The 12,448-nt window shown below is 38.5% G+C and overlaps 1 protein-coding gene across 4 annotated transcripts; it reads right to left on the reverse strand.

Annotated features, from left to right (window-relative positions):
- Positions 1 to 944: 944 nt before the first annotated feature.
- On the reverse strand, positions 945 to 8,711 carry srsf5a (serine and arginine rich splicing factor 5a). Of its 4 annotated transcripts, none has more exons than XM_084742204.1 (8): positions 8,565 to 8,711; positions 6,698 to 6,829; positions 6,536 to 6,606; positions 5,230 to 5,340; positions 4,058 to 4,127; positions 2,513 to 2,586; positions 2,326 to 2,430; positions 945 to 1,406 (listed from the first exon to the last, which is right to left on the reverse strand). In XM_084742204.1, exons 2-8 carry the CDS (start codon positions 6,818 to 6,820, stop codon positions 1,088 to 1,090), a joined length of 873 nt encoding a protein of 290 aa, XP_084598330.1. In that variant the 5' UTR covers positions 6,821 to 6,829; positions 8,565 to 8,711; the 3' UTR covers positions 945 to 1,087. The 4 variants fall into 4 exon arrangements, with proteins under 4 accessions (XP_084598330.1, XP_084598328.1, XP_084598329.1 ...); XM_084742202.1 differs by having other exon boundaries at positions 4,058 to 4,136; XM_084742203.1 differs by having other exon boundaries at positions 4,058 to 4,136; positions 6,698 to 6,826; positions 8,565 to 8,704.
- Positions 8,712 to 12,448: the final 3,737 nt, after the last annotated feature.

The following is a 12,448-nucleotide window of genomic DNA, read 5'->3' on the forward strand; positions in this document are numbered from 1 at the left end:
ATATGTAGAATTTTGTGTTTCTTCTTAAGAGGTAAACATTTGTGCTGTAATCATTTCAGGACAGAAAGAAGCACAGCAGGACGATTTAACAGTTTGTGAAAGCTTTATTGGGTTAAACTGCAGAGACTTTAAATCAGTACATATGAGTCTCGACACACATTCACAAAACATTAAAAAAAAAAAGAAAAGTCATTATTTTTGGACAATACTAAAAAAATTAAATGACAATATGCAGTGAGTGTTTATTAGTATCAAATTAATTAACTTATTTAGAGACATTTCTTTCTGCTGAAGTAGACCCACAACACCCCACAGGCCAAGGCTGGAGATTAAGTACATTAATGTAAAGAAAAAAAAATAAATCACCAACACGAGACACGGTCCTGATACAGCAGTGTTTAAAAAAAACAAAAGCCAGTCAAAATTAATGCCAGATTCCAAAAACATTACACAAGAAAGCTGAAATGAACCACCAACTGAGATGTTTTCATTTTCACATATCAGGGCAGTGAATGCAACACGTGTAGAGGCACCCGTTAATGGCGCCTCGTCAGAAGCAGAATCACAGTTTCACGGCAATGCCAGGAGCTCGCATTACTAACAAAAACGTACTCGTCAACATTTTGGGGAATGAATACCATTCCCGGCTGACCTTGAACTGCTCTGAACACTCAAGCAAAGCACAGGGGAGTGGATGGAATCATAAACATGGCAGACAGCGAGGACAGGCCGAAGGATTGTGACGGGTATCATCACTGGTCGAAATGTTTCGTCACGCTAAGTTTCATCAAAATATGAAGGGGCTTTAAAAAAAAAAAGGGAAATGTATAAATCAAAATAAGCAGAAAAAAGAATCTTTTTTCCCCAACGGAAGCACATCCAAACTAACAAAAAACCATAAAGAAATCAAATCCAATGTGGGCACATAAATGACTGATTTTATGTCAAAAGAAGCCATGTAAAAGGCAAATTTATCCCCTTCATTTAAAAAAAAAAAAAAAAGAAAAAAAAAAAAAATCACAAGCCACCGTTGAGGCCTATGGTGAACAACTATCAGTCTATTTTACGACCTACAGGTGAACCAATCTCAGTGTTTGCTGTCTGCTGAGACAGAGCGGGAACGTGAGCGGGATCTAGAGCGGGAACGAGGAGAGCGAGACCGGGAGCGGGACTGTTTGTTCTGAGCGGGAGCGGGTGACCGTGAGCGTGACCTGGAGGGGGACTTGGAGCGCGACTTTGACCTGGATGGGGATCTGGCGGCGGCCTTGCCCCCTCCTGATGACCTCCTCTCTGGAGTGCGACTGGCAGACCTGGCAGACCTGGAGCGGCTCCTGGAGCGGTTGCGGCTCCTGGAGCGGCTCTTTGAGCGGGAGTAGCTGCGGGAACGGGAGCGGCTCTTGCTGCGACTGTTGGGAGAAAAAGCGGACAGTGTTAGGAGTCATCCTGTGGAATTACTGTTTCATTTTTTCTACCTTGCTTGAACCTGAGCTTCCATAACACCTTGTTAAATTAAGACTGATCAGTCAGCTGTCCTTCAGTCTTCTCCTGTCTAAGCAGATCAATGAGTCAACAGTAGCCAGACACCGGTAATATTGAATTACCTGGTATTGTTAAGCTAATTGTTGTCTGTTCGATAAACAACCTGTTCATCAACAACTGTTGATCTAATTTAGTCTGAGATGTAGCAGGTATATTCTGAGTTATGACTGCACTCCAGCAGCCTCCCGCTCAGTCTAATGATATCTATCTATAAGTAACAACTGTCACCACGTCGTTTAGCTGTTTACCTCACTGACAGTGAATATTCATGTATCTCATGTGCCTCAAACCAAAGCATGATAGCCTTGGTTATTAATACAGCCGTGTCTAGTTTCTTATCATAGGCATAATTTAAATGCCAGAAGCAAATTCATAATTATTGTCCTGAAAAGGAATTAACACACTGTCAAAATGAAGAATCACAATTCTCTGAAGGCACACATCTTCTTACTGCTTCAGGATGGAAAGGAGAAGATCATGATGGATTCGTATGTTTATTTCATTTACAACCTGCTACGCAGAAACTTCTCTGCATTTTTCCTGTTTCTATTGTTATATAAAAGCACGAGCTTTCTCCCATAAAGATGCATGGCCCTGGGGACTGATGCTTGATGATGTGATGCTGGTCTGATGTATTCCTGTACCAGTGAGGAGCTGCCCTGTTTACTTATGTTACAGGTTTCTACAGAGGATAATCCTCCACCTGCTACAATTGGTGTCCAGAAAAGTGCAAACATATGTACTGGAGTATTAACACCATCTAAAGAGAAATAAATAAAAACTCACCTTCTGCTGTCCTCAAAGATCTTCAGCTTGCGTCCATTCAGTTCTGTCCCATCAAGCTTGGCGATGGCGTTCTTCATGTCACTGCGAGATGCAAACTCAACCACTCTGTATAAAAGCAGAAACACTGATTAGGACCAAACTCTGAAGACAAAAAGAAGCTAACATGTCTGACAACTCAGCAACTCACCCTTCATTTTTGTTGGGTCTGTGAGCGTCTACAAAGGTAACTTCGCCTGCTTTTCTCATGAGGTCTTTCAGGTCCTGAATCAAAGCATAACGTAGGGTCAGTGACAAAGAACAAAACACGAGGTGCCAGTGAGAGCCTTTTCAGACCTGCAGGGAGAGAAATGAGCAAGCAGCAAGACACCAGCACACACTGAAACTTCAGTTATCTAATGCTGACTTTTGTCACTGTGATAAGCTCCCATTTCAGTGGAAGGCATGTAAACAAAAGAGCCACTGAAAATGCTTTACTGTGGACAAGTGTTGCCTTTACTCAAACAGGTTTTAAGTCCCGTTAATTGACTCCTTGTATTCTCTTTTTTTTAGCTCATGAGTAAAGAATCAGTTCAAATCCTTAATGAGACGCCTGATAGGTAACACGGCAGTGTTTTCTGGTATTTTGGGTTGAAAATTGCTTCTTTTTTTTTTGAATACAAGTTAATTAAGTTAGATTTTGTGAGTATGTGAAATGAACCTGTATATTTATTGGTGGTTGGATGACTAATAGTACTATGGGTAAGTGGACAAAAATTTGATCTAGAGTTCCTTTATAGTAATGTGAATTATGAATATTGTTTGGCTCAAAAGTTGAAAAGTGTTTACATAGTACAACTGCTCCCTTCCCATTTGAGACTGTAACTCTACACCCCCTTACCGCCCGACCCTAAACAAACCCAATCACATGAGTTTTATGCTACTTACCGCTCCATACCCAGGAAGATATTAGCATAGAGCCACTTGTCCAAATAGCAAATGGGAACCAATGCAGTGTTAAGCCCTTGAGAAACGACCTCGGCCTTGACTCAGCATCCGGCCTCCACAAGTAAGGAACCACCAGAGAGAAAGTAGGGGGAGGGGTGTGCGCCCGACTCAACACCCCCCCCAGCTCCATCAGCAACAGAAAAAGACCCAAACGGGGGAGAGTGTAGGGACCGTGGATTTGAGGGGGGTTACAGCAGTCGGGGATGCCAGCCCACAGAACCTCCAGACTGTGGCTACGGACCTCCTAAGGCTACCGTATCCTGCGCTAGACCACTTTCACCCGCTACGGGGCCCAGCCAAGACTTTAGACCGGCGGCAACTGCGTGTAAGGAGAGGCACCAAATGGACACTATTCAGAAAAACAACCAGGAGAGGGCGCTATACACTTGTGACACCTCCATGGAGGGTGTGCATTCACCTCTGATGTAAAGGAAACCATATCAGAGCAGCTGTTAAAAAAAGAGTTACATGTTTTTGGTTAGAATGCCCATCAGCAGCTGTAATGTGCTTTTGTCTGGGAAAAAAAAATGTAGATAGAGGTAAAGTTATGAAAAAAAAGACACTGGGGCTTTCAGCTGTAATTTAATTAGCCAATTAACTATTTTTTAATGTAATCTGTCCTGAGACAAATTGACCCGGCCTGATTAAACGAATGCTGCTTCACTTAAAAAACATGTAATAACAGGGTGACATGATTTTTAAAAATCCTCTGTTGTGAGATACATAAGAAAGTTCAGGAATCTCTTACCTGCCAGCTGATCCGTGAAGAAAGGTTCTCGACAATGAGTCTATGGTCGGTCCGCACTGGAGGGCCATACCTGTCCGGTCAACAAAAAGGAAATTAAGATTTTAATATGACATTATCAATGAAAAAAAAAGGGAAAGCCATTAGTTCATTTCTACAGGTTTTTTTAAATGTTAATTTACCCACTGCACCATTTTGATTCTCTACTGTCACAGAAGTAAAAATGCACTGTATGAGGGAGAGATTTGAGAATATTCCTGCCTTTTTCCTTTTGGTCTTTTATTGTTTTTTTAATTTAAATGACTAATTTAAAGTATAAAGCTTGATGTATATACCTAAGAAAGAATAAAAAGTGAGGGACATTTAGCTATATAGCTGTGTAGACATACACAGGTTTGGGGATGCAGCAATAGCATCTTGAATTTGGTCATTTTATTGTATTTTCCTCTCTTTTTTCCTCTTCATTTTTAATGTTAAAATACATAAGAAATTATAAAATGTTTGATGGATGTTAATCTCTAATCCAGTCATACCCAATAAAAACAGAATTTAAAATAAGGACAAACATTTCAGTATGGAGGCTGTAAATGCATCCAATGGAAAGTCCTCAGTGTTAAATACGTTCTGTAAAATGCACCTGACTTCATTCTCACGGCCTGATATGCTTCATGTTTACTGCTGTTGTATTTACCTTGTAGCCCAGCCCAAGAGCTGCGTCAATATTTGAATGTGATTCAGAGGTGGAACATGAGGTTCACATACTGCTCAAGAGAATTCAGTCTAACATCTTTCTACATGTATATTTTCCACCACATTCATGCAATTATATATATTTGTTTAGTGACTTGGATAAACACACTGTTCAAGCTGTCATAGTTCAGTCACTTTTATTTGGCTTTGACACAGCCACTAAAATTAACTGTGTGCTTTTTATTTGGGCAAGAGAAAATCCGCTTATTTGTGACATAATTAATAATTTTGGTTGCTCTATTTTCTCAAATACAAGCCTGCTACTTTATTTGGCTGGAAATCTGTCTTTTTCCAGTCTCTTCATCATCTTTTTGTAAATTATACATGCAGTCATATGGTAAACTATGTTTTCTCCCGACAGTTATATATAAAACACAAAGTTTCACCAAGTCAATTTGACCGAAGTCACTATTAAGCAAATATACCTGGATCCACTGCTGCGAGATGGCCGATAGCCTCCACCGCCGCCGCCATAACGTCCCATTCCAGGGCCGCCACCTCTTCCTCTTCTGGAGCGAGCGTGCTCGATTGTGACCCTGAAAAGAATAGCGAGACATTCTTAGAATAATACAGTCAAATGAACAACAAATTAATTTTTACAAATACATATGAAGGAGGAAATGTAGCTTGTTGACTGTTAAGTCCATGACAGATATGCAGCAATTTACTGGATTGAATGTGGGTGTTTTTAGTTGGCAATATGCACTATTAAGTGCATTAATACTCCCCTGCTTTAGAGATAACAGAACGAGGGTTGTCATGTCTTCTACACACAAAAACTGGAGCTGATGCTTTGACAGTGAATAATGAAACAACTGCCAGGACTTGGACATCACACATGCTGGCACTTAACTGCTATATGGAATTTTAGATTTACACAAACTGTACGGATAAACTATCTGAAATGGTTAGCAGGAGACCCACAGATTCAGTCACTAATTCAATGTCAATTGATAAACTCAACAGTGCCAACTATTAATAATAATTTATGCAGGGGTTTCCCTGTCTGTCTACCTCAAAGATGAGCTGCCTTTGTATTACCAGCAGCTGCCTTTGACGAGTACTCCTACAAAAATGTCTTTTTTAGGCCAAAAATATCATGCCTTCTATCTCTAAGTGCTTTGATGCTCATTTACCAAGCATGCACACGTTACACACAGCTTCAAGGGTGGAGACATTGGGCAAATGATGCATTCACAATTTTTTTTTGCAAAAACAAGGTTATCATGAGAGAAACGAATGTGTGTTCGTGATGATTAGTTAAGTCTATTAAGTTACAGAAGCAAATAGATCTGGATATTGAACCTCAACAACTACTTTTTAAGCACAGGTTTGAGACAGATCATTTAGAAAACACTTATGCATGTTAATGTGGGTATTTTCCCTGATTGATAGGTGAAAACCTGTTAAAACTGCTTGTCTCCTACTCTGTGTGCTTTGTCAGTTCATTAAGTCCATTTAATGAGTGTGCAATATAATAAGCCCCAAAGCATTACTGTGCAAGGCGCCTACTTTTCGTAATTATTCATCACATGCAAATAAGGAAATTAAACGAGCTGCACCAAAGCTGTCACAAGTGTTTGGGAGGTAACCAAAAAGCATTAGCTAACCCTACTATGATGGTGTCAAATTCTGCATTTACTAAATGGTGGGTGTGAAACCTAAAGTCAGTGTGAACATACCAGAGTAAGGGGCTCAGAACAAAGAAACCATCTGTAATTAGAGCAATACCTTTCACTGCACAATTCTTTGCCATTCAACTCGTAAACAGCATCATCTGCATCTCTGTGGTCATCAAATTCCTGAGAAAAGAGGAAACAAAAGGCTATTTTTTAACAAACGAAAAACAGGATCAGAGCTTGAAATTCTCTCAAAGTGATCTGTTACACTCACCACAAAGCCAAACCCATTCTTCAAGTTGATTTCCCGAATGCGTCCATATCCCTTGAAAAACTTCTCCACATCTCTCTCTCTGGCATGCGGGCTCAAACGGCCAATGAAGACACGACAACTCATTGTTATCTGCTGAAATGGAAAAAAACATGCCTTGGTAAACATTAAACAAACAGTAAAGTAAAAATAGTTTATATTTAATGTGAGAAGGTCAGTATGTTGACTTCACTTTGCAAATAGGTCATTTTAGCCAGTAAGAGTATGCACAACATTATTTAAAGCCTGATTAGTGACATATGTGTTAGTGATGAGAAAAATGGTCATCATAGTAGGTTCTGTCTTTACGACCTCTGAGGTTGTGCAACACTGCCTCTTAACAAAGCTGAATATTCCAAAATCTGACATTTTTACATCATAACTTTCATCTTTACTGGGGAAAAAAAGAAAAAAAAATTAAATCATGATGATGTAACATTTCAGTACTCCATTATAATGCTGTTTTGTCACACATTTTGCATTTTAAATGTGCTATATAAATAAGATGACACTACTTTAATCAAAAAATGCAGTTTCTGTAGACTCTATATTGTCCTTAGTCATACTGAGGGTTTGAGGATTAATTGTGCAGCCCTGTTGTGTATTGGTTTCTGATGTCTGAAACCTTGTTTCCCCGTTTGTGACAAAGGTCATAATAGTGTTAAGCATTAAGCTCAGTCTAGACTGAAAACCACTGAAGTGAAACTCCACAAACATGAACAGGATCAAAGCCACATGACATTCCAGATCTGGTTGAACCAGTTTCAGTGTAATCATTTACTTTGTTTTCACAAAAGCCTCACTACACAAAGCTGAAATTACTTATCAACATGTAGAGTTGTCTTACAGAGGCGTTTCCAATATTTTATCTTCCCTTATTTATATAAATGAGGTGGAGACAGTACAAATTGACTTACTAGGGAGCTTTTAAATTTTACCAATCACTCAATAAAGTACATTTTTCGGCTGGTAGACAGTGAAGCAAATCTACCAAACCTGCTGCACATTTCACAAGTATTTCGCTGGTGGCTGATAGTAATTATGTCCCGTGGGTGGACAAACACTAACTTACCTGTATTAATTACTTTGGTTAATAGTTGACTTGGCTGGTTTACACTTGAATTCATCTGCTTTATTTGCTTGCAGCCTTGTGCAAAGCACTTTGTAACTTGGGGTTTAAAAAGTACTCTATAAGTAATGATTATTAGAAGTAGCTCTCAAAATCACACAATAAAATTAAACAGCACCAGGACCCGCAGTATCAAAAATGTCAATTTAATTAATTACACACCTCTCTAAAGCATCTATTAATGAGAGCTAAATTACTCTAGTAGTATTTTGAAAACTCATAACATTAGCCAACTTATAGTAATTACGAACCGAGTTATTTCGGGTGAAACAATCACACCAGTCAATCACTTAGGCCCAAATTTAGCTACTTAGTCCTTTACTACGAGGACACGCTGTGGCAACACGTTAGCCAATACGGTTAAATTTCTCAATTACATTTAAAATTCATGCGTAGATTATGTAAACTAAGCATGTGTCAAATGCCACAATAATTTACATCACTAAACTCAACCAGGCTATGTTTATCCGACTTGAAAACAATTTTGTTTCTTGCTCGGCGCGTCCATACTTAGCTAGCTCGCCTCGAGGTCGACTTCAGCTAGCTAAGCTAAGGAGGGCTAGCCGTTAGCTACCAACCGCTGCCATTACCATCAAAGATATAGGCTAATTCACCGTGCAGAACATACGAGCCCCACACTTAGTTATTTTTAAAACCACATAGTTAATTAAACAATTTAACCTAACAAAATCAGATTCTTACCAAATGTCTTTTCCTCAGAGCGTCTCCGTCTTTGTTATTTACGTCGCTGGTTGGGCGCAACTTTAACTGTTTCGTCTCAGCCCTGCTCGACTGAATTAAAATGGCGACTGAGTCCAAAGAGCAGGGACGTCAGGAAGTGCTGCTGCTCTTACGTTGCCAGTTTGTAGGTGCTCATTTACTGCCGCAGTTAATACCTAACTTGGTTGACGTTGACGACTCTGACCTTTAGCCGTTCAAACAAGTATTGTATCGGTTTGATTAATTTATAATAGTACGATTAACAGTCGATGAAATACACTATAATGTTTTAATTACGAACAAAATAAAAAAGATCCTCTTGCAATCCTTAAAGGGGGATTCATCAGGGATCTGGCAACCCAGCAGAGTTTACATTGTCAGCACAGACTCTTCAGAAAAAAATTAAAGAGCATCTTTGTTGTAAACAAGCAGACCATAAGCTAATGTAACATGAAGAGTTCTGTATTAAATATGCATTAATTAACTGCAGACAGTTTCATATAATTATATTTCTTTTGCATACTTATATATAGGCTACTATTCTTATATCACTTATCCTGTGTCCAATATAGGCTTATACTGTATCTCTACATATATGTCTATAACATACTAGTATTACTAGTATGTTACAGTTTGGGCTCATATTAATGATAAACAAACATTTGCTTGTTCCAGCTGGAAAAAAATGTGATGAGCATTTTTCATACATTTTTTTGACATTTTATAGACTAAATGATTCATTGATTAATCATGAATCAGCAGATGAACTGATGATGAAAATAATTGTTTGTTGCGGCCCTATTTGTCATCTCCCACTGTATTATATATTTAGACATTTAGCCCAGCTTAAACTGTGTTTTTGGGGCAGACACCAATGTTGATATTTGACTTGTTTTTTAAAACAGATGATACATAACAATGATACAAATACGCGCACAAAAAATCCTTGACAAGGTTCCAATAAAGTTGTTTTTAAAGAGTTGTGACTAAGATATTTACAAAGCAAGACAGTTTACATGTAGTTTAAAAAATAAAAAACATTAGTTAGCATCGTTGGCCCACTCATGAAGGCTCGGCAGAGTGGTGCAACATAATTTAAAGTTAAACCATGATTTAATCAGCTTGTTGTTGCAACCCAGCCTGAATGTATAAAATAGGATGTTTGTTTTTAAATACTTGACAAAACTAAAGCACTTTATCATATTAGTGCTTGAAATCATATATAACTATTTACTATTGCGATAAAAAAAACATCCTGCTCACAGCCTAATGCACATAAACAAGGTATAAAACCATGGCAGAATCTCTGATTTATACCGTCTCACAGTATATGTCATCACATTGCCCACCCTGACCCATATTTCTGCTACAACAGATGAGGCGAAACATTTGTTTGTTATTCTTTCTCTTTATTCTAGTACTATATCATCATTCTTGAAATTGTCTTGGGTTAGGAAAAGGAAATACAAGGTTAAGGTCGACACAGTACGATAGAAAAAAATACCTGTCTGGTCTGCTCTGTAGAAAGTGCCAAAGACTTTTGAGCATGGAATACTGATCACTGTACAGCTCCTGTCAACTCAAAATATACCAAAATATCTGAACACAATACACTTGGTGAAATGTAAGACTATACATAAAAAAAAAGAAATAAGAATATAGCTTATTTAGGAACATGAAGAAGAAGTCAAACGATTCATTTGCACTTTCAACCTCATTTATGAAGCGGGAATGAGATGACTGCAACTACAAGTCATGTGATTTCCTTCCTGAGAGAGGGTAGCTGTCCTGAAACACACTACAGCAGGAGGGACGGGAGGAGATTCAGATCACATGTGGCCTCGTTCACGGAGCTTTTACATTTAAAAAAAAAAAAAAAAAAAAAAAAAAAAAGCAAGCAACATGAATTCAAATGAGCAAAACTGCAAGGAGCCAGTTGTCATCATTATAATTACCACCATAATCAATATCAGAGGGGGGTTGTTTACCTGCATGTATGCTTAAAACCATAATGATAAAAAATAACTTTATGACATCATATTTTCCCTTCATGATAATCTGAGCTGCTCGCTGCAATAAAAACCAACAACTTCTTAAAAAGGTTTGTTTACTGTAATTAAAATACTTTGTCTCTGTAAACGTCACAGTCCAGTTCACAGTTGAAATAAATCAAAACATAAAGTCATAGTTTGACATTTTGAGAAATACACTTATTCGATTGAGCCCACTCTCGTGCCTGAAGCTTTAGTCAGTGGCCTGTTAGCTTAGCTTAGCTTAGCTTAGCATAAAGACTGGGCACTGGAGGAAATGGTTAGCCTGGCTTTGATCAAAAAACACAGCACCTCTAAAGCTCACTAATTAACATGTTGTATCTCATTTATCCAATCATTAAAAACGTGTGTGCAAACAATAACAGGACCATTAACCTCCTGGAGTCACTGCTGGTTGCTGTCAACTGCTCCAGGCCAAGAAACAGTCGCCCGTAAAATGTGAAATAGTTGTTTTTACAACAGCTTTTTTTTAAGGTATTCTTAATGGTACTTTAGAGTTAATAATTTCCTAGAAAATAGTTATAAAATGTTGATGATTTATCCTACACGTGGTAGTGAATACTAAATCTGCATCCAATGAAACACTTTCTCAGTTTCTTTATGACTCTGCCAGAGCAGACAGCAGCGTTACAGGGGGCCATTTTCCTGGGAATCCTGGGAAATCAACTTGTTTTTAAGGTATAATTTCAGCTACTGGTCATATTTCAGACAATTCCATACATAACAAAGATAAATCGGGGTGTTATTTGGTGGTATTAATAATTATTGAGGGAGACGAACGTTAATCAACATTATAATGAACAATAATATATATAGTGCGCACTGCACAGTAGTCATTGTGATTTGTCATTGTATAAGCAGTACTATTTTTTTTTTTTGTTACAATTCTTCATATTATAAACTAACAAACTGGGTGCTTTTAAAGTCATGAAATGAAGCTGAGACCGATCTCATATTGTGTTTGTTCAGAGGCGACCGGTGCGTCTCCAGCAGAAGGCCGGCTCAGTGCGCAGCGTGCTGTTAGATTTACTCGGCCTGAGAAAGTTAACAATCACTCAAAGTTAAAAAGCAAATCTCTAAAAAGCTCTCATTCACTCGGTGTGAGATTTCAGATGAATTTTTCAGGAGATTTTGGCCGTCTTTCTTCAGTGAGAGGAGCATTTCACCACAGCCACATGTTGAAGGTAAATCTGTCATATGTAGCCAGGTCTGCCAGTATTTCACCCAGAAGTGTTTTGGATGAAGTATAAATCCAGAGTTCTTGAAAGGAAGTAAACCCACAGAATTTCTAAATATATTCCCATATTTCTTTAATATTTTACAAATGTTTTTTTTCCTGTTTTCTATTTCCTGGCAAACAGGAAATGGTTTAGAGGTTAATTCCCAGGAATCCTGTTTCCTGGGATAAAACCCTAGAATACAGCATTGAGGTTGCGTTTCTAGATGGACAGAGTTTTAGCTGTTGCTTAGGTACGTAACCATTGACTTCCATTAGCTTGGTTAGCTGTGGCTCAGCCCTGGTGAGCCAGGAGCCAAACAGGGGCCCACATTCGGCTCTGTTGGCTAATGTAAAGGCCAATTAATATCCACAACAACTCCCTAGCTGCCTGTTATTACATGAAACACATACGCAGAAGCAATAATAGAACACTTAGCTAGCCATTTTATGAGAATTTAACAGAGCCAGGCTAGCTGTTTCACCATGTTTCTAGTCTTTATGCCAAGCTAAGCTAACTGGCTACTGGCTGTTGCTTCATATTTACCAGACAAACAAGAGAGTGGTATCAGTCTTCTCATATAAGTCTTGGCAAGAAA

Source organism: Lutjanus erythropterus, chromosome 18 (genome assembly GCF_056507025.1).
Source record: "Lutjanus erythropterus isolate fLutEry1 chromosome 18, fLutEry1.hap2, whole genome shotgun sequence".
Classification (NCBI taxonomy): Eukaryota; Metazoa; Chordata; class Actinopteri; order Lutjaniformes; family Lutjanidae; genus Lutjanus; species Lutjanus erythropterus.